At 44.1% G+C, this 23,242-nt stretch overlaps 2 protein-coding genes across 2 annotated transcripts in view; one reads left to right on the top strand and one right to left on the bottom strand.

Annotated features, from left to right (window-relative positions):
* LOC138974260 (growth hormone secretagogue receptor type 1-like) overlaps positions 1–18,232 on the top strand; it is a 39,155-nt gene extending 20,923 nt beyond the window's left edge. Inside the window, exons 2-4 of the mRNA XM_070346983.1 lie at positions 9,386–9,707; positions 10,506–10,753; positions 12,527–18,232. Coding sequence (XP_070203084.1) covers positions 9,573–9,707; positions 10,506–10,753; positions 12,527–13,241 — 1,098 coding nt within the window. The 5' untranslated portion in view covers positions 9,386–9,572 and the 3' untranslated portion in view covers positions 13,242–18,232. The remainder of the gene's footprint in view (positions 1–9,385; positions 9,708–10,505; positions 10,754–12,526) is intronic.
* The window catches only part of LOC138974345 (uncharacterized), a 436,114-nt gene that overhangs the window by 351,795 nt on the left and 61,077 nt on the right, over positions 1–23,242 (bottom strand). The gene's annotated exons all lie outside the window — the stretch shown is intronic.

Here is a 23,242-nt window from a genome sequence, read left to right as displayed (position 1 = left end):
GGAGGGATCGGGAGGTGACCTTAATGGAACACCAATGGACGTTAACGGAACTCCTTTGAACGGTAGGAACGGTTGGGACGGGTGAGTTCGGGCTGCATGTTCAAAATTTTAACCATTCCGGATCCCCGCCCGTTCCAATTGAACGGTAATGGAACCTTAACACATCGGCAACGGAACTCATGGATCGTTAATGGAACTTAACGCAATGGTAACGCAACGCTAGCGCTCTCACACACGGAGTTGTCATACCCGCATTCCACACATCCGTTCTAGCTACCGTTCTCAGCCGTCCTGAGGACGGCTGCCAGTACGGTCAGACGCTGCACAAAGATGCCAAAAACGGCCGTTTGCGCAGCGTCTCATTGTTGTGGCAGCCGTCCTCAGGACGGCTGGGAACGGAAGCTAGAACGGTTGTGTGAAATGGGGGTATTACTCGGGCAGGACTCTGCCTCTATGGTCTGCGATACGCGAAGTGTCCGTAATTGCCTGCTTCTGCTTGCTCATTGATTTCTCGCATCTCCCTCTGACCGCTGTTTCCGTGTCGGAAACGCAATCAACTAGAAAACAAATGGCGAATAATGAAAGCCATCATTAGCAGACCTCTCCCGTCGCAGATTCGTGTCCATTTGCAGCGCACTGCGAAATTCATTGCCGCGGTGTTTATGTTGTTCCTGATACAATTTAGCCAGGACATTTTGATCTCATCAATGGTTATTGGTTTCGTGGACGCAAATGTATTTTGCTATCGTCATGAATATGATGGAACGCCAAGCCAAGTCAAGTCAAGTCAAGTCAAATTTTATTTCAAGAAACCCCATGGGGGTACGTGAAAAAATACCACAAAAATACAAAAAATACAAGAACAATAAAGAGAGGAATGCAGGTTGTTCCATCCATAGATACATATAAACTCGTTCCGTTGAAAAAATAAAATATAAAATAACTTGTTTTACAAGCGCTGGAACACTTTTAGCTAGCTTTCCCAAGCATTGGAACATGTTCAGAGTTTTCAAGTACTGGAACGTGTTCAGAGTTTTCAAGTACTGGAACACGTTTTTAAGTACTGGAACATGCTCAGAGTTTTCAAGTACTGGAACATGTTCAGAGTTTTCAAGTACTGGAACATGTTCAGCCATTTCAAGTACTGGAATAATTGTAGTGATCTCAAGCATTGAAACATCCTCAGCTCCGCAAAGAAAAAAAACCTAATCACCCCATGACTTCGACAGGCGCAGTCACCTAGTATTAAGGACGTAATCCATCAGGAAGGAATAAACGAATGTGCAATACTTAACCTACATACCTACATAAGTAAAGATCGGCGAGAGATTATAAGAGCCTTGCACTTCGCATACTACGCCGATTTTAACTGCAAACTGACATGACGCAACTAATGACAAGAAGAGAGTAAGATGAATTGATTGCAGTGCATAACGTACGCACACCGAGAAACAAACTAGATCGGAGAGGGATGACAAGCACAGACTGTACTGCTCCACTGACTTTAACTGCGAACTGACGCAACTGATGATTATGAAGGAGAGAGATGAATTGATTACGATACATAACGTACGCACACAGAGAAACAAACTTAGTTAAGATCGGACAGAGATGGCAAGCACAGAATACTGGTACACTGACTTTAACTGCAAACTGACACCGATGATGATCAGGAGAGAAAACGAGAGAAGTAGCAATATATAATATATCACCTACACACACCAACAAAGATCAGCTAGAGAGATGACAAGCACAAAGCACAGCAAACTTGACTGTGACTGAAGACTGACATAAATCTTAATCATACGTAGAATCACTGCCTGACTTTAGGAGACCAATAAGGCATAACTTAAAGGCACAGTAAGCCTCCCGTAAACCATCACAGATACGGTCAGGCTTTTACACACAGTACAAACACCTTTTCATTTAAACACTCACCGATTGAGAACATCCTAGGTGCCCTCCGTAAAGAGCGAACAATTTTCAAAGAATTTATTTTTGCGTGGTTTATCTTACCCCTGAGCCAGTTTTCCTTTTTCACAATGTAGTCGTCAGTTAGTCATTTGAATGCGACTCGATGTGAGCTTATTTACAATAGCACGTTTTTATGCACGAAACAAACGGCTGTGGTTCACAAGAACTCCAGCGATGGCTTTTGACTGTTGAGAGGAACGGCGATATGCACTGATAAACCGTCGTCTGCTACGACCCTTGCGTGACCCTGCTTCCGGGCTTTTCTTTTTTCAAACTTTCACAACTTCGAATTGTACTTACTTAATTAATTAATTTTTTGCTTAACGCCCAGCCGACCACGAAGGGCCATATCAGGGCGGTGCTGCTTTGACATATAACGTGCGCCACATACAAGACAGAAGTCGCAGCCCAGGCTTCATGTCTCACCCAGTCACATTATTCTGACACCGGACCAACCAGTCCTAGCACTAACCCCATAATGCCAAACGACAGGCGGAGCAGCCACTAGATTGCCAATTTTAAAGTCTTAGGTATGACCCGGCCGGGGTTCGAACCCACGACCTCCCGATCACTGGGCGGACGCCTTACCACTAGGCCAACCGTGCCGGTCGAATTGTACTGATGAAAAAAAGAATTCTTTTATGATTAAAGAATGTTTGTGTAACAAGCTGTCAATTTATTATTTAGATTTTAAAAGTTAGGTCTAGCGCAAAAACGCACCACGGTCCAAAAACATTTTGATAATCATCGATTCACGGCTATCGCCAGTTTACATCGATAGAATGAGACCCGAAGGGAAGTAACTCATGTTTGACCTGAGTTCAGGATGGGTCCAAAAAGTGTTCGAGACAATCTGCAAAATTAATTCTTTAAAAATTGCTCGCTCTTTACGTAGGGCACCTAGGATGTTCCCGTTTGGTGAGCGTTCAAATGGAAGGGTGTTTGTACTGTGTGTAAAAGCCTGACAGTATCTGTGATGGTTTACGGGAGGCTTACTGTCCGGGCGGGAATTCCGGTATTCATAACAGCCGTCCAGCACCAAAACGAGGCGCCATTGTTGTTGAGGGCCAAGTCCACGAAAATAAATTCTTTGAAAATTTCTCACGCTCGACAGCTAGAAAGCAGCCAGGATGTTCCCGTTCGGTGAGCGTTCAAATGGAAGTATGCTTGTACTGTATGTAGACGCTCGGGGAGCTCTGTGATGGTTTACGGGAGGCTTACTGTGCCTTTAATTCAACAGAACATTAGTGTGATGGAGAGGTTGTTCGTTTTTCAGTGTGTCACGTGCCTGGGTGTCGAGCGTGGCATTTCTTTACGGGGTCACTGGTTCACTGAGGTTGGTAATAAATCAGATTGGAAAGTTCCTTGTATGACGGCGTGCTAGCGCCAAAAGGGATGATTAAAATGTAACTGAACTTTGCAATTATAAAGGTGACGATAGAACAAAGTCCATTTATTGATATCGCACAGACACTTCGGGCCTTGGTAAATAGTAGGACTTAGCCAACTGTAGCCCCCCTCCGCTGCCAGCTGTACGGAGGAAAGGAGGACTTAGAGAAGACAGTCTCATTTGTCTCGCTGTCCGGTCTAACAGTATAGACGTGTGATCGACAAGAAGAAGAAGAAGTGGAAAGGACAGAGCCAAAAGGATAAACAAAAGTCAGAGTGGTTTTTGTAGTTATCACTGATAATTGATAAACAAGGGGAGGTAAGCGCTCTAAATGCAATTGATACTTTTGGCACCAATATGCCGTCATACCGTTGAAGCAAGGCATAACTGCTCCAGTTTTTCGTAGCCCCTTTTTGTTTGCGGGCTGACAAAGAGAGTGATGGGGAGTTGTCTCTGTGATGTATGCCTGTGATGCCTGAGTTCCATGATGATGATTGTAGGACACATTTCCTCCATGGAGTGCTGAAGGGTATAGAGAGAGGATCGATATGCTCTTTCAACAGTTCTGCGTAGTTTGCAGTTTAGCGCATGGCTGGTTTTTGCCTGTTTGATCGGACTGCCAATTAACCTAAGTGACAGTATCTGGTTACCTGCGAGGCATACAACAATATACAATCAAGACAACATTAGGGGAAGGGCTCCTAATATGGACCACTTTTTGTTTCATGCTGATAACTAGCTTGTTTTCTTGCGAAGAAGTTTCATTTTGTGTTTGGTAGTCCTTCTCTCTTAGGTTAACCGTTCGGCCTAATTAGAGTGAAATAGCTTTGATAGACATTCAGCAAAAATTAAATACAGAAAAAATCACAAAGGGTCCATATTAGGAGCCTGGGCGCCTAATATGGACCAGTGAAGCGGCCTTCACGAATCACTGTAAAAAGTCCCCTATATTTCAAAATAACATGATACAACTTAGTGTACAAGTCAGCCTAATTGAAATATGCTCTAGATTGATCTGTTTCGGGTTGATGAGAGCATTATTTGAAGCACACCAGAAAACTAAAGAAGCTTATCAAAAACAGAGTAAAAATAAGTGCAATTATCAACTTCCACGAAAAGAAGACTTTTTGTTGCATTTTTTTTAAATCTCGAGGGCTAGTTATAGGTTATTTCCAGCAAGCTTCTAAATGAATTAAGAAAAATAGCCTTTAGCTTTTATTTTCTTTGATTTGTTGAAGGAGGTCCATATTAGGGGACTCGCTCATACTTTGAGATTTTGATATTATTTTTTGTTTGCAGTAGAAACTCGGGGTCAACACTGCTAAAATGTAACAAATACGGTTTTAGCTGTCATATATAGCCATTTTTGTGTGATAAAAGCTTTGGCTGTGGACAGAAACGAGTCCGTTTTAGGCGGCAAATTTAGAGTGAACGCTACCAAAAGTGAAAAAAATAGAAAAAGCCTAACGGTTTTGAGATTTCTGTTTCTGCAACTGTTTTGACATGTGCAAGTTATCCAGAGAGGGTGAATACAGCGAATAAAACTTTTTGAGCGCTCTAGCGCCGTTAGTTTGTCAGAACAGAAGGTGGTCCATATAAGGAGCCGGTCCATATTAGGAGCCCTTCCCCTACTATGCTGGCAGTTATGCGAATCTCAAATGATGTTTCTTGACTCGCCAGTCAAAAGGACAGAAGGTGTGGTTATGGTATACGGCCGACCTCAACACTTTGTTTATTTGGTTCATGGGTCGGGACTTTATAAGCACAAGACCTTAGGCAAAAATTAGTTCAGGATAACTGACTTTCTTCTGTGATGCACACGCTCGTAATTCGTAAACACGCGTTGAGAGAGAGAGAGAGAGAGAGAGAGAGAGAGAGAGAGAGAGAGAGAGAGAGAGAGAGAGAGAGAGAGAGAGAGAGAGAGAGAGAGAGAGAGAGACTGAAATAATGTTGTTACTGACTCCTGTGTGAATCTATGAAACTGATAACAAAAAATCTATGAAATTAATGCAGAAAATAGTATTATTCCACACTCGCACAGGAAGCAGCGAGGTCAGTTATTGACATTTGCTATGTGTGTAAGTGGAGGGACGGTGTCGTCCTATGTAAAAGCCTGGACAGATGTGTGGTGGTGTACATGATCGTTTACACGGGAAGGAGGGTACCGTATACGTCATTTGTATTTTTGACCAAAATGTGACATTTTACACAGATCAAGACAGTCAGTGTTCTTCCTCGACCGCGCCATCGAGGTGAACAATGACTGTCGATCGAGATCTGAGTGAAATGTCATATTTTGGTTAAACAATATAAATAGAAGTTATGTATCGATCAACTTTAGTTAGAATTCCTCTTATTTTGTGTACGATTGAACGCACACAAACATGCACTTTTTAGTAGTCTCGGCTGGCCGCCTACATATTTTTTAGGGTTTTTTGTCGGACTCTGACGTCACGTGGCTCAAAGAAGGCAAATCCAGTGTTCAATCGATACATTTGGTATTATGCAGAATCTGTTCACATTTTCTCCACACGCGTATATGTGACCCTCCACCACGAAATGAGTCGCATGTTACCTTTGCAAGATGTTCATATTTTTACATTTTCTTAAAGAGTTTTTTATGCTCTATCCAATGGTGAAACCCGTTTTAGAAAAGAGCAAAAACTGTTTGAGTTATAAGCCTGTGACTAAGGTGACCCTCACACTGTTACCAGACACTCCCCGGACTTATATTAAGCCTAGCGCAGAACCGCGCGAGGTGACATGCGATTCATTTTGTGGTGGAGGGTCATATTTATAACCACAACCCGAAACTAGTATTCTGACAGAGAAAGGGTCCCCATGGACGATCCGCCTAGAGGGACCCCCCCCCCCCCCCCCCCCCTCAGGTTTAATGTCTTGGTGGGTCTTGTACGCCTTCAGTGGAACTTGAGAGGGTCCAAGAACCAAGAGCTACGTACTTGTGCTTGCTTTCGGAAGGCGTAATCCTCGCCGACACATGCATGCTCTTTGGGGCGCTCATGTCAATGACAATGTAATGCCGACTCTTGGGGAGTTTTCGGAGGCCTTCGTCATGTCGGTCAGATTAACTTCGTAAACTTGCGTCGGTACAGACTAATCTTGCAGAACATTTTCTGAAAATAGTACCGTTCGGTACGCATGATAACGGATACGTATGAAGTGAGTGCCATGACCTGCTCTTTTCAGGGTAAGTGCGTGGCGGGATCCCCTCCGTGAATTTCTTGAACGTGTTTTTTTTTTTTTTTAAGTTTATAATAAGGCCTAAAAAAAAATAGGTGTGGTTACGGTAACCCGACCTACCCTATTTTTAGGGGCCGATCCTATAACTTTTTATTACATTTGTCAAAAAAAAAAAAAAAAAAAAAAAAAACCCGAGTGCAAAAAACGCAATGAAAGTGAAAGCGCCCGAGTCGCACACCTATTTCCCTGTCAAGTAGGTTTAATTTGTACAAATTAGAAAAAAAAGTAAAAAAAAAAAAAAAGTGATTGCGTACCTACCTACCCTATTTTTTTTGGCTATGTTACCGTAACCACACCTATTATTTTTTTTGGCCTAATGTGTATAGGACGCAGAGATGCAAGTTTGGGGAGCTCTGCAGCGTCTTGAACTGTCAGCGTTTTTAGGCGACATTTATTTTCTCGTGACTAATGAAGTAATCATTCACACAACCTCCCCCCCCCCCCCCCCCCCTTCCTTCCAACATGCGATGATTAAACATCTCCCGAGACGTGATCCCCACGTTATTTTCATCGGTCAAGTTGTCCATAAAAATGACCGCAATTTCATTGGGGTCAGATAAGGTTCATGTGGACATGTCAAAGCACCAGTCCAGATGAAAAGACGAAATATTTACGATCCATCGTTGGCTTCCCCTTTTATGTAGCCTGCGTGACTTTTGTGAAGTACGACAAAGACACAGGTACTCTAGGGGTGACCAAACGGGGCAGGGGAGGGGGAGGGGGGAGTGGTGGTGGTGGTTGGTGGTGGGAGGGGGGAGGGGTCCCGAACGACCCTCTCATATTCAAAGAACAAAACACAAATCAATATTTACTCAATCATGACACACAGGTCTTTCATGCGACTCATCATTGAGTTTTTCCGCACGGATTTGAAGCCGTACGAGGTCACAAGTTCGTCGTTATCCTATTTGATCCTTTTTTCTCTAACCGGTAGCAAGATAGTATGATATTATATATGAGACGGATACCAGATACAGAAATTGAGGTTCTGGGATGAAGGAAAAAAGCATGTGGTTCGTCTTGGAAGTCAGAGCAGAAAGTGGAAACGGTATAATAGGTGTCAGGTAGATATAGGTGAATAAAGCTTCACGGCTTGTGTTTCTCTGTCGATGATGATAATTAGTTTTTACGTCCTCTTAGAACCATTTGGCCTATCTTGGGACAGGTAGAGTTAATATGCTTTATGTGGGGACAAGACACTGACTGGACAAACATGCAAACAGAGAACACATATGATCGTGTTATATATCTGGAAGTCTGTTGTTGCGATATTTCAAAATGGGGATGGAAGTAATGATTGTGTACGCGGAATATGGTTGGACTGGTGCGGTTTTGTAGGCTTATTTGCTTTTTATGTATAAAAAAATAAATAAAAATAAATTCTCTGTCGGTTTGCATGTCCACAGCACTACGCTTCTGATTTCGCTGACCAACCCACTGGCTATCTCTTGATGGAACTAAATATGTATAAACTAAATTAAATGTATTGATTACCACGTAGACGATGTGCCCTGCAACGGATTTGAACGGAATCGCTTCATTTTTGACGGGCGCAGTGGCGTGGTGGTAAGACGTCGGCCTCCTAATCGGGAGGTCGTCGGCCTCCTAATCGGGAGGTCGTGAGTTCGAATCCCGGTCGCTGCCGCCTGGTGGATTAAGAGTGGAGATTTTTCCGATCTCCCAGGTCAACGTATGTGCAGACCTGCTAGTGACTTAACCCCCTTCGTGTGTACACGCAAGCACAAGACCAAGTGCGCACGGAAAAGATCCTGTACTCCATGTCAGAGTTCGGTGGGTTATGGAAACACGAAAATACCCAGCATGCCTACTCAACGAAAGCGGAGTGAAGCTGACTATACTAGAGTATAGTGTGGGGAACCCAAATAGGCAAACGAGCTCACACGTAACCAGAACATTCTGGAACGCTGAAGAAGAAGAAGAAGAAGCTTCATTTCTGGTGTATCATCCGTTTTATTTGATACGTTTGTCACTCAAGTTGCCTTGTAACACAAGCTTGGGGTTATCAAGGCATCGGTGAACGCAGGACCTCATTATTAGCAGTATATTTATTCTAAAATAGCTGTAAACGTGAACCTTTCTGACGTGATTGCTGCTGTTTATTCAGGCCGAACATACTCGGGCGTGTTTTTGTTCGTTGATATTATCTGTTCTCCTCATTCTGTCTCATTCTGCCCTCCTCCGTGATGGCTACCTCGACATGGAAGAGGAGGGGGGGGGGGGGGGGGTGTAGAAATAGATCAAGAAAGAACTCTCTACAGACAACCTACTGGGGTCATCAAACCCGTTCGGAACCGATTGCAACACTGATGAAAAGAATAACCCTGGCAAAGTACTCTGTTACTCTTTGTTCTGCCTGTTGACAAGACTTTTTCTACTTCAAATTCAGAGACTCGCTGTTGTCACGAACTGAACGAGAATGTTTTAGCATTGGTCGTCAACGGTACACCACACAGCTTTTGCTAATAAATGAGAATCTTATTAAATGAGGCAGATCACTCAGCTTACATCCCTTTGTTTCTCGGAGCTTTTGCAAGTTTTAAGTGTGCTTGTTTTGCTTGTTTTTGTTGTTGTTGTTGTTGTTGTTGTTGTTGTTGTTGTTGTTGTTGTTGTTGTTGTTTTTTGGTTTTTTGGTTTTTTGTGTGTGTTGTTGTTGGTGTATGTTCTCCCTCTCCAAAAGACGTATTCTGGACATATCGCTGTGATACAAAATTAATGAATGGATTTTCATTCTTTTGGCAGGATAACCTTCGTGCCTCTCCTGGTCCCGCGCGCAGCTACAGATGTTCTAAGTCGCAACATGTGACAACGCAGCTGCAAACCCATCGACAACCACAACCCTCAAACCGCACTTCTTTCATCAGTGGGTTCTTTCAAGAGGGGCTCTACGAACATGACGTAGAAGAGGCCCAAACAACTTGGCGTCACTATGGCGTGCAATGACGCGGGAATGACGCCATCGGGGTGCAACGTCAGCGACTTGCTGACTAATGGAAATTTGAGCGATGTCGCACTGTCTGAGTCCAACCCAGCTTACGGCATGTATTTCACCTATGTTTACAGGGTCAGTGTCACGTCTGTAGCAATATGTGTATGATTGAGCATCTTTCTGTCTGTCTTGTTGGTGTTCTCGTGCGATTGTCTCTGCAGCTGTGCTCTTAATACGTATGTACACGCATGCCTGTGCGGACAGATCTATGCTATGCATATATAGAGCTAATATTTCAACGGAATTGCATTATGTCAACCGTCAAACAGGTGATCTATGCCACAAGGCCACTGGGGAACGTGTTGTATTGTTGGTTTTTTTACTCTTTTTTTTTTTTTTACTATCACGCCGTGATCTACGCCGTATGTCCACTAGGCTACATTTGTTGAATTTATTCTGTTGTGATGCGATGCATGGCGTAGGTATACTGGACATGCAACATGTATCGTATTCTTTTGTATCTTGTCTACTCTCTTGCATGTGATCTACACCGTGGGTCTACTTGGCAACGTGTTTTGTATCACACTGTATTGTCTTCTCGTCTTTTCTACTGATGGGCAATATGTATTGTATCACAATGTATTGTCTTCTCGTCTTTTCTACTGATGGGCAATATGTATTGTATCACACTGTATTCAGTGCCTTCTTGTCTTGTCTACTGATGGGCAATATGTATTGTATCACAATGTATTGTCTTCTCGTCTTTTCTACTGATGGGCAAGATGTATTGTATCACACTGTATTCAGTGTCTTCTTGTCTTGTCTACTGATGGGCAATATGTATTGTATCACACTGTATTGTCTTCGTGTCTTGTCTACTTATGGGCAATATGTATTGTATCACACTTTATTGTCTTGTCTGCTGTCGTGCAGGTGATCTACGCCGTGGGTCTACTGGGCAACATGTTCGCCCTGATGGTGTGGGCTCGGTCCGGGCTGAGGTCCTCGCCCGTGACCTACTTCCAGGCCATCTGCGTGGCGGACAGTCTGGTGCTGGTGATGCATCCCTTGGAGACGGTGCACGCGGTGCACGTGCCAGGCCTGTGTCAACTGCTGCATGTGCTCTTCCTCGCTGTGCAGGTCTTCGCTATTCTGCTCGTGCTGGGGCTGTCTGTGGAAAGGTGTGTGAGGTGGTGGGTGGGGAGAGGGGGAAGGGGGGAGGGGGGAGATTAGGGATACGGGAAGGAAGGTAGGGTTTGGAGAGAGAGAGAGAGCTAGAGAGAGAGAGAGAGAGAGTGTGTGTGTTGTGTGTGTGTGTGTGTGTGTGTGTGTGTGTGTAAGGTGTGTGTGTGATTATGAGAGAGAAAGAGAAAGAGGATGGCTGTAGGATAGTTCCGTGAAAGAGAAAAATTGGGTTTATCTACACGTGCGTGTGTGTGTGTGTGTGTGTGTGTGTGTGTGTGTGTGTGTGTGCGGTCCAAAAGTGACAAATGGGTTCTTTTTGTTGTAAACACTCGACACAAATGGGTTCATGAAAAAAAGTGGGTTCATTTTCATAAACCCACTTTTTTTCCATGGTGCAAACAGCGGGAAATGACCCCAAAATGTCACTCCACAAATATCTCGGAAACACTTTTTTTAACGGAAAGAATGCCATATTCAAGATGATGACATTCTTTCCGTCAAAATTCCGTCCCCTATAGGCTACGAAATAGGTCAAATTTTATGCCTTTTTTAGTGTCAAATTCGTCCATGCCGGAGCGGATACTGCAGTCAGTGCGGTTGTAGTGCAAGCGCACTACAAAGGCACTGCGCGCAGTGCCGTTGTAGTCCAAGTGCACTATCGGCTATGAACCCACTTTTGGGGTTAGGAAGGAATGTGTGTGTGTGTGTGTGTGTGTGTGTGTGTGTGTGTGTAAGATAGTGTGAATGGAACAGTCTGCGTGCAAGAGGTCACCCCGACCAACCAACCAGTACCCTTACTGACAGACAGTCAGGGGAGGGAGCCAGGAAGACAGGTGTTCATAGGCATGCAACACGTACACGATCTTAAACGGTGTTTACCTCGTACAGACAAGGTTTCTCTGAGATATCGCGCAATAAAAAGTTGTGACATATAAATCCAATTTACAACTTACACTTTTACGGAACGGCATAACGAGAGATAACGACCCGTATAACCGACTCCGCCCTGCCCGATTTAATTTTAAAGCGACATCCCTTTTTGTGCAAACGATCATGTTCTACCACCTCAGAACCTTCTTCTTCTTCTTCTTCTTCGTTCATGGGCTGAAACTCCCACGTTCACTCATGTTTTTGCATGAGTGGGTTTTTACGTGTATGACCGTTTTTACCCTGCCATTCAGGCAGCATACGCCCATACGCCGATTTCGGGGGAACCTCAGAACCGTTAAGGCTTGATTATACAATGTGTTTTTTAAATCACCAAAAAGCAACAGCCTGGCTGCGCAGAATGTTTTTGTGTGTGTTTGTGCTGAATTAATTTGACTTCGAATGAGCAGACGTAGGGCTTATCTGAGTCGCAATCACTTTGTGATTCAATTAGAGCCACAGTTTAACGAAGACAAAAGCTTGCGGATCGTTGCTCGTATTTTGGCATCTCCGTGGCATGCGATGTTGTTAACGACATGACAGACGATTGCAATGACGCATTTGACTTTAAAATGTGACGTATCCATTAAGCTGGGGCCCATGTCTAAGCCTAAGTTATGTGCTGTCACGTTCAGTTCATTTGATACAACGCAAGGATAACTCTACTAATCACTTCAAAACAAGTGCAGCCATGGAAAATGGCGATTGTCTGTGTTCAGGTGACTTGTCTCTACGTGCTCTCTTTTGTATTAAAACTTCATAGGTGACTATTTTTTTTATTTTTTTTTAAAAGATAGGCCCTATATGACATCACATTAATGATGTTTTGCATGCTGTTACAGATACATCGAGCTGTGTCACCCGCTGGCAGCAGAGGTGCTGATCACACACAAGCGTACCGTGCGCTCCATCCTGCTGCTGGCCCTGCTCTCCCTCTTCGCCAGTCTGGTGGAGGCCTTCATCTGGCACGTGCAGCCTGACATCGGACACTGCGGCCTGCGTCACACCACGTCACAGGGGTTCATGTGGACCTACGCCATCCTGGTGCTGGCCATACTCTTCTTGTGCCCCCTGCTGCTGGTCATCCTCTTCAACGTGCTGGTGGCGCGACGCATGAAGCACAAACGCCGCAATAGCTACGCCTTCAGCGACGCCATGGTGCCCAACAAGCACAACATGAACCTCTCCGTCACCTTCGTCTCGCTCTACCTCGCCGTCTGCGAAATCGTGTACGCTGCCGTGCACATCAGCCAGTACTTCGTGGCACACAGGGGAGACGACCCTACTACCAGCGGGGGCACGAACGGCGGCGCGCATCACGACCTCGTCAGCAAGAGTGACATGCCCCTGACGGGCCGCTGGCGCAGCTACTACATCGACTCTTTGACGCTGATGATAGTTGACGTCGTTGCTCTGACGTCATACGCGATCGACGTCACTATCTTCACGCTGTGCAGCAAAACCTTCCGCCGAAATATCCGGAAACTATTCCAGCGATACCAGAGGCGGAAATCTCTCATAATGGGCTACCGGCAGCCTGTGCCCTACTCCAATTGAAGTAGTGGCCTTGTGGGTAATGGTTTAGATGTCCGACGGGAACATCGTCAAGACTGTAATCTCGAAAAGCGCTCTGTGTTCATGAAAGACTTCAACTGGTCTGGGAAAACCCCCATTGTATTGATTGGAACTGTTTGGAAAAGGAAATACTTCTTGCAAAAGGCGATGCTGACTGAAGATTTGTGCTCTGACTATAGTTATCCACCAAATGTTATATAGAGCAGAGCACCACCGAGAGCACTTTAAAGAACCTCAGGTAGTCAATTGTGACAGTATTTTTGAATACTTTCTCAGTGGCTGACTGACTATTAGGGTTTAACGTCCTCTTAGACCAACTGGTCTCTATTGGGACAGGTATTGGTAATACGTTGAAGATATGGTGTGATACTTTGATTCGAACAAGCCCGCTGTGGCTGTCTTCTTCGACACACCAGCATTGGGTTTGTCTCGTCAAAGTATCGAAATACGATCATGATAATCGGAGACGAGAGATGATGCATGCGTGTCTTCGTGTTTTCCAAGCCCTGAGACTTTTGCTGTGAACGTGGGATCTTTTTCGTGCGCATGTGTGCACACGGGGGTGTTCGGACACCGAAGAGAGTCTGCACAAAGTTGACTCCGAGAAATAAATCTCTCGCCGAACGTGGGGATCGAACCCACGCTGATAGCGACCAACTGGCTACAAAGCCAGCGCGCTACCAACTGAGCTACGTCCCCGCCTTTCTCAGTGGTTGTTGATACTGGCTCCCTGGGCCAACTCTGGTAGTCAGTACATAATGTTTCATAAGACAAGATGTGTGTTTTCTCTCCTATTGAATCATTGACAACGCTCAAGTGATACTGCATGCATGTCAAACTCTTCGCCGAGTGCATTGAGGTGAAAACAATTAATACACTGCAGAAAAAAGTTGCAAGTGTAAGAACATGTTATCCTCATATGTGTAAACAAATGGCTAACTATAACTTGTGCTGGTGCGTTTTAATCCTGCCAAGAGTCTTGCCAAAAAGTCCTCAATCATCATAACGGGATTCAATTCACTTTGCTTGAATTCTTCTCGTTCCAAGCAAGTAGAAAATGTGAGTCTATTTAAGCGCCAGTATTTCATTATAGTGTCAGGAGATGTTGTATCAGTGTGACCAGCATAGTATTTTTGTTACAGTGGAACCCCCCTTTTAAGACCCCCTCCCCCCCAATTTAAGACTCCCTCCCTTTTAAGACGTTGTTTTCTCAGACAGTCTATTCATATATAACCTCTGTAAATTTACCCCCATTACCGGTTCCATGTCACTTCAGCGCCAGCACTTCAGCACCAGAAATTCAGCGCCATACACTTCAGCGTGAGGATACTTCAGCGCCGTACACTTCAGCGTTGGGACTTTTCAGCACCGTACCTTTCAGCGTGGCGACATTTTAGCGCCGTACATTGTAGCGCTGTACATTATAGCGCTAGAGGAAGACAGAGAGAGAGAGAGAGAGAGAGAGTGTGTGTGTGTGTGTGTGTGTGTGTGTGTGTGTGTGTGTGTGTGTGTGTGTGTGTGTGTGTTTGTGTGTGTGTGTGTGTGTGTGTGTTTGTGTGTGTGTGTGTGTGTGTGTGTGTAAAAGTGTCTGCGAAACTGCAAAACTGAGTGACTAATAGGCTTGATTGAGTTAATCCCACAAAAATCTATTCTTTACCTTTATTTCTCAATAAAGCGTATGAATTAAAATGTCCATTTAAATCACTAAAATCAGTAAAATGTCATTAAATGAATTCGATTGCAATGTGCCCATAATGAATAGCTGGAGGTGCCAGTTCAAGATCACACCGTGTCTCCTGACGTACTGAATAGATTGTCTCTGAAGACGTCAACACTAGAACATGAAAGCAAAGGCGAGTCCTTCCATTGTTTCAAGCAGCCCCCGACCTCCGTCATTGTATTGTCTAACGATCGTCTTTATCCGTTTCTGTAAGTCTTTGTACTTGCGCCTTTTGGGCGCTGGAGCCTGGCCTCCCAGTAGACGTGTGACGTCCGCCTGGACTAGTGCCTGTTCTTTCTTGAGGGCCTCTATCAGCCTCCAAAGATCGGGGTAGCACGCCCCGACCACGTTCTGAAAGGCGTGATGCCACCCTTCACAGCTGTTGTTGGACTTGGCAGCATCAGTGAGGACGCGGTCGTGCACGTTCCACATGTCAATGGAGAACGTCGGCGGATGACGAGGACCATGACGGCGAGGTCTGCCAATATACGTGTCCTCAAAATAGTCGAAGATTGGTTGCCCGCGTGCATCATACACCGGAGATGCAGGATCGAACACAGTTTCGAATGCCTGTTCAACGTGCAAGGGAAGAAGGTATGCCAAGCCTGGCAGCATGCGCATCAGTTTTGCGAAGTTTTCGTCGTGTATGTAGTCATGTGAGAGACCACTGCCCTGGATGTGGCGCCACACGTTTTGAGCCAAATGAAAATGACAGCCGGTGACTTCTAAACCCTGATAAGCTTCCCTGAATGCCGAGATGGCAGCACTTTCAAAATATGTCATCAATGTGGGTGCATGTCCTGGTCGGAGTGCCTCCAAAGCTTGGAGAAGACAGTTGTACGTGGCACGTGACGTGTTTGGGAGCAGGGCAAAAGCTACAGGAATTGTCTGTTCCAAGTAAAGAACATGAATTGTGTAGATTTGGCAGTCTTAAAGGTGCCATCAGCAAACCAGTCTCCTTGTTGACACAGCAGCTGCAGACCTTACGATCTTGCGGGATGTCGCCAAGGTCTGCTAGGTTGGTTGGCAGTCGTGGGTGCTGTTGTTCTTTTTGCCGCTGCCGCTGGATGGTCCAAACCAAACATATCTTGGAAGGGAGACTTATAATCGTTGTTTGTGAAAGGCCTTCCTGCGTGTCAGCCAGTACTTGCCTCGTACTGTCTCTTGTATTGCGGGCCTGGTCTTTCATGCGACTAACTGCAATTGCGGCCGCGATTTTAGGCTGGTTTGGGGCGTGGGACAGGTGCTCCCCCACCTCCTGCACCACTGCCCGATCTCTCAGGTGCAGTCAGGCCTTACATGTACCATTGTCACATCGCCAAAAAGACAATTCTGGATCTTTTGTACTGTTCTTATCGAAGCGCAAGGAGTAGCCATTGTAGCTAAACTTTTCTTTTCTCCGTATGCTTAGGTAGGACTCTGCAATCTCTGCCATGTTTCCAAGAGAAGAACGTCAGGGGTAATGAACAGAAAAATAACCCGATTTTAACTCAACTCCGTCTGAATATCAATCACACCACTCACAATAACACCTCTCTCTCTCTGTCTCTCTCTCTGAATATAACTCAAACCACTCATTCAGACCTGATCTGTAACTCATGAAGTGATCTCTCTCTCTCTCTCTCTCTCTCTCTCTCTCTCTGACGCTAATAGTTTTACCCCCTTCCCCGACATTCCCTCCTTTTCCCCCACCACGGCGCTGAGATGTACGGCGCTGAAGTCTCCCGGCGCTAAAGTGTACGGCGCTGACATCCCCCCGTGCTGAAATGTACGGCGCTAAAAAATACGGTGCTGAAAAGACGCCGCGCTGAAATGGTGGCGCTGAAAGGTATGGCGCTGTAGTGCTGGCGCTAAAGTGACGTGTTACCATTTTTTAAGACCCCCTCCTTTTTACATTTATTCAAGTTTTGACTAAATGTTTTAACATAGAGGGGGAATCAAGACGAGGGTCGTGGTGTATGTGTGTGTGTGTGTGTGTGTGTGTGTGTATGTCTGTCTGTCTGTCTGTCTGTCTGTCTGTCTGTCTGTCTGTCTGTCTGTCTGTGCGTGTGTGTGTGTAGAGCGATTCAGAGTAAACTACTGGACCGATCTTTATGAAATTTTACATGAGAGTTCCTGGGTATATATGATATCCCCAGACGTTTTTTTTCATTTCTTCGATAAATGTCTTTTATGACGTCATATCCGGCTTTTTGTAAAAGTTGAGGCGGCACTGTCACACCCTCAATTTTCAATCAAATTGGTGGGGGTCCAGAGGGCGAAGCCCCCTTGAAGCCGCTGAACGTTTTTTGATGTTTCTGGCTGGTGGGTTGAAGGTGGAGATTTTTCCGATCTCCCCGGTCAACTTATGTGCAGACCTGCTTTAGTCTTATCCCCCTTAGGGTCTACACGCAAGCACAAGACCAAATGCTCACGGAAAAGATCCTGTAATCCATGTCAGAGTTCGGTGGGTTATGGAAACACGAAAATACCCAGCATGCTTCCTCCGAAAGCGATGTATGGCTGCTTAAATGGCGGGGTAAAAACGGTCATACACGTACAAATCCACTCGTGCTAAAACATGAGTGAACGTGGGAGTTTCAGCCCATGAACAAAGAGGAAGAAGGTATGTGAGCAAGTGGAGGGATAATCTTATGCCATGTAAAAGGCCGGACAGGTATGAATCGAACTGTTTATTACACGGGAAGGTTGTTTGTCTAAGAAGATATACTGGGACTTACTTGATCCTTTTCTTTTCATTTAAAAGTGTAATCGTACTTCTGTTAATGTTCTGGGGTCAGAAACAGTAAAAGTTGTTTTAATCCCTATGACATTTCGCTGACTTTCACAGAAATTAACCTTTTTATGCAAGTATTATAGGCTTATATTGTAGTCACACACATTCCGTTTTAGTGATAGTGTCTCCTGTGTAAATGTTTAAAAATCTGAACTTTTTGTGAAAATACTCTGCCAAAAAGGGCGTCTCACGAACAAGAAGATTGTAGTTGTTTCTTTATTTACCGTTGTTTTCCTCTTTCTGTTTTTGTTTGTAATTCTTTTCCGTCTTACCTCATTAGTTTTGATGTTGATGTTTGATGTTTTTGGTCGATATCTCGTCAACGCTGAAAGAAGGATTAGTGCATTTAATTGTTGCTCAAATCGTTTGTGACCATTTTATGGATGGATGTATCAGTGATGTAAACTTCAGAGAAATGAATCGACAATTCTGGCGGGAGAAATTAAACACATATGACCGTAATGGTGTATATCTATATATATATACGACTTGTGTGTGTGTGTGTGTGTGTGTGTGTGTGTGTGTGTGTGTGTGTTCGCGATGCACGGCCAAAGTTCTCGATGGATCTGCTTCAAATTTGGTGGGCATATTCAGGTAGACCCCGGACACAACCTGGTCGATAAGAATTTTCAACACGTGCTCTCAGCGCGCAGCGCTGAACCGATTTTGGTTTTTCTATTCATCTTCCCAGATCCATTCCCAGTAACTCTTCCTTATCTTCTCCAGTGTTTTGCGTTTATCTCCCTTCCTTTGTGTGGCGTCAATCCATATTCCCGTTTCTATTTTTAGAAGGTCACTGTCGACAACGCTCAATCCATATTCCCGTTATACTATTTTTAGAATGTCACTGTCCCGGCGAAGCCGGGTATTACTCTTCCTTATCTTCTCCAGTGTTTTGCGCGTTTATCTCCCTTTATTCGTGCGGTGCGCCGGCAAAGCCGGCGTACACCCGGCAAAGCCGGGTCCCCGGCGTAGCAGGGTATTCGGCTCGACTTTTTCCCGGCGAAGCGGGTATTCATCTAGTATATATATATATATAAATAGGCTGTCTGTGAAGGGATACTTATTTCTCTCTCTTTCTCTGCTAAGAGATTTTAACAAATCTCGGAAGAAAGTCTCTGCTGACTTTCAATTGTTTCTTTCACAATTTCTGAAGTAGTGTAATTTGTATGTTTATTAAACCATTACTTGTGTGAGTAGCGATTTTTTTTCACGTACATGCACCTCAAGGTTTGCCAAAAAGATGTATGCGCTCATGTCTCGGTTTGTTTGTGCATGTGCAGGTGTGTGTGTGTGTGTGTTTGTGTGTGTGTACGTGCGTGTGTGTGTTTGTGTGTGTGTGTGTGTTTGTGTGTGTGTGTGTGTGTGTGACAGTGTATGCGTGCGTGTGTGTGTGTGTTTGTCAGTGCGGTGTGTGTCTGACAGCTGTCAGTATATATGTGTATACGTGTGTGTGTTTGTGTTACTGGCAGTGTATAAGTTCGTGTGTGTGTCTGTTTGTGCGCGCGTGTGTGTGTCTGTTTGTGTGTTGCAAATGCAATACTGCACAACGTTCGCCTTGTTTGCTCTTCTATTCCCCAGTGTTATATGTAAATAATTATCAACCTCATTGAGCAACTGAATAAATACATAATGACATTATATACTTTTTTTAAAAGATGTTTCGCCAAATTTTCTTAAATAAAAATATGGTCCGCTGGACCCAAAAAGCAACAACTAACTAACTAACTAACAATTCGAATATCCTTCATCCACTTCGAACATAATTTTCGGGACTTCACGAAGCACGTGCAACTCGTGACAGGTAACGGTGTAGAAATGATATCGGGTGCCTGAGGTTAGTGAACTTAACCAGGTTCTACATTCACAATTAGCATTTGCCCCCCAAAACGCGTTGCTAATGTTATAACTAACTGCATCAAAAAATCGTCAAATCATTTGCTACACATTTACTTCGAAGTTTTGTTAACACCAAGTCAGCGTTTATAATTTTTCAGAAAACATTGGCGGAAGTAGCCTAATAGGTGGATTTGAAGAAGAAAAAACCGGTAGGGGTGGGGTTTTCCTAATCTTAGCAACAGTTGGTTAAATTTCACAGATGGACAAAGCTAGCTAGGTGTCTCTAATGAAATAATGTCTTCGAACAAAAAAGTCCCACGCGGTGAAAACGCAGCCAGGCTGTTAACTGTTTTCATCTGTCAAAGTTGAAGGATGATCTTAATCGTCTTTTCCCCTCTAGATCCCTTGACGGATCATAGGTGCGTTAAAAGATGATTTACAGAGGAATGGCTTTTATTTTCCTAAAATACCAGTGCAATACTAGTTTATGTGGCGTTGGAAGTCTGAATCACACGGTACACTAGTATTGGCCTTTTTTTTTTACAGGTGGGATAGAGACAAGTTGGTTCTGTACTGGAAAAGTGTTCAATTTGGACTTTTCTTTACAGGTGGGATAGAGACAAGTTGGTTCTGTACCTGAAAAGTGTTCAATTTGGACATTTCTTTACAGGTGGGATAGAGACAAGTTGGTTCTGTACCTGAAAAGTGTTCAATTTGGACTTTTCTTTACAGGTGGGATAGAGACAAGTTGGTTCTGTACCTGAAAAGTGTTTAATTTGGACTTTTCTTTACAGGTGGGATAGAGACAAGTTGGTTCTGTACCTGAAAAGTGTTCAATTTGGACTTTTCTTTACAGGTGGGATAGAGACAAGTTGGTTCTGTACCTGAAAAGTGTTCAATTTGGACTTTTCTTTACAGGTGGGATAGAGACAAGTTGGTTTTGTACCTGAAAAGTGTTCAATTTGGACTTTTCTTTACAGGTGGGATAGAGACAAGTTGGTTCTGTACCTGAAACGTGTTCAATTTGGACTTTTCTTTACATGTGGGATAGAGACAAGTTGGTTCTGTACCTGAAAAGTGTTCAATTTGGACTTTTCTTTACAGGTGGGATAGAGACAAGTTGGTTCTGTACCTGAAAAGTGTTCAATTTGGACTTTTCTTTACGGGTGGGATAGAGACAAGTTGGTTCTGTACCTGAAAAGTGTTCAATTTGGACTTTTCTTTACAGGTGGGATAGAGACAAGTTGGTTCTGTACCTGAAAAGTGTTCAATTTGGACTTTTCTTTACAGGTGGGATAGAGACAAGTTGGTTCTGTACCTGAAAAGTGTTCAATTTGGACCTTTCTTTACAGGTGGGATAGAGACAAGTTGGTTCTGTACCGGCTGAAAAGTGTTCAATTTGGACTTTTCTTTCTCACATTCTCAAAACTCGTTTCCAAAACTCATGATGCAAACCTTCAAATGCCATTGTTTGAAACGGCTTGTGTTGTTCTCAATGATTAAAACACCGTTTCTGTTTGCGGACAATACCGTTTTCAACTTCTTTTTCGACCACCTTTTCACTCTTCTTGTCTTTTGCTAAATCATCTTTGTAAATCAGAATCATTATTCGTTCTCCCACTCACACTAATCATCTTATCGATTTCCCCACACAGCACAATACAGTTAACTACCTCACCAAATCAATCTTACATAATCTTGCTACAACAAAATACTCTGACAAATGATGTAACTTGCTTAACACTCTGATGTTGCGAATTAGCGTAATCCTCTGTACATCTGTCTCTTTTGTATTGTTCACAGTAGTGTTTGGGGCAGTGGCTCAACTCATAAGTTTAGCATCGAAATAAATTTAGTACAATTATCCTTTTACTCTCACTGAGCAGGAGATGCTTCATTTACCTTAGCAGTACGAACTATCAGTCTAAGTGTCAAGACATTATTGAAGTTTATAGATCATTGGTGGCACCTCAGTATGTCACGTGGAATGCAGAACACTAAATGTACATTTTTTTCAAGTAAAGGTGAACACAGATTCAAGTACCAGAGGGTCTGCTCAAAATATATGTGAGAAAAATATATTACATATAATCTATATATATATACGACGTGTGTGTGTGTGTGTGTGTGTGTGTGTGTGTGTGTGTGTGTGTGTGTGTGTGTGTGTGTGTGTGTGTGTGTGTGTCCGCGATGCACGCCCAAGGTTCTCGATGGATCTGTTTCAAATTTGGTGCCCATATTCAGGTACACCCTGGACACAACCTGCTCGATGAGATATTTTAACACGCAGCGCTGAACCGATTTTGGTTTTTCTCTGGATCCATTCCCAGTAACTCTTCCTTATCTTCTCCAGTGTTTTCAGCCGCGTTTATCTCCCTTCCTCCGTGCGGTGCGCCGGCAAAGCCGGCGTACACCCGGCATCCCCGGCGCAGCCAGGTATTCGGCTCGACTTCTTCCCGGCACAGCCGTACCCGGCGAAGCGGGTATTCATCTAGTATAATATATATAATAAAATATATAACATAATATAATAAAAAAATATCGAAACGCGGCAGCGCGGTACAGTTCTTAAAAGTGTGATTTTCCAATCACATTGAATGTTATTTGGATGTGAACATGTAAATCTATTCTTTGATTGTACAGATGCTTGCACTCTATGGAGCGCTGCGTTATGATATTTATTATCAAAACATAAAATTAGGATAAACATTCCGTTAGATTTAGAATTATCACATTTGTGTTCTTTCCAAATGAATAATAAAAGTTGCGAAACTGTCTGACTCTTTTTGTGTGTGATACTCACAACCTTATTTATATTTCTTCTACCCCGAGTCTTATATATCTGTGTGTGTGTGTATGTGTGTGTGTGTGTGTGTGTGTGTGTGTGTGTGTGTGTTCCACTCTGACGAGGCACGTGCACACACACACGAACACGCCACAGAGAAAGAGACAAAGAGGGTATAGCCAATTTTGCACAGATACAAATCTTACAATCATTCTCATACAAAGTGCAGCTAGCTGGCAGCTGACAAACAGTTGCAGCCTGGGCAGACGACTGGTGTGTAAAGATCATTCTAGAGAAATCCACGACCACACTCTTCACCTTGTCCCCAAAGCGAAAGCCAGGAGTCATCAAACTTGGCGACACACCACTCAGGAATGACGACGAACCAACGTACCTCGGTGTCACATTCGACAAACGACTGACCTGGAAACCACAGATCCAGAAAGCAGAAAGTAAAGCCAGACGCAAATTGGCAATCATGAGAAAGCTGGCTGGAACAAACTGGGGTGCCAGTGAGAAGACCCTGAAGACACTGTATGAAGGCACGGTGAGACTCCAACTTGAATACGGAGCCCCAGCCTGGTCAAGCGCTTGCAAATCCAACCAGCAAGCCCTGGACAAAGTCCAGAATCAAGCACTCCGTATCCTGACGAGAGCAATGAGGTCAACTCCAATCAAGACCATGGAGTCCCTGACAGTTAGTTAGTTAGTTAGTTAACTAGCTGTTGCTTAAAGGGTCCAGCGGACCATTTAGGCCAAATCAGGATCCCGTCCCTGACAGGGGTCTGGCTTTGATCACTCGAAGAGACACAAAGACGCTCATTCAAGCAGAGAAGTACAAAAGCCTACCAAAGCACCCAATG

The sequence above is a fragment of the Littorina saxatilis genome, linkage group LG1 (assembly GCF_037325665.1).
Source record: "Littorina saxatilis isolate snail1 linkage group LG1, US_GU_Lsax_2.0, whole genome shotgun sequence".
NCBI classification, from domain to species: domain Eukaryota; kingdom Metazoa; phylum Mollusca; class Gastropoda; order Littorinimorpha; family Littorinidae; genus Littorina; species Littorina saxatilis.
The sequence above is the reverse complement of the archived record's forward strand: the minus strand, read 5'-3'. Positions and strand labels throughout refer to the sequence as shown.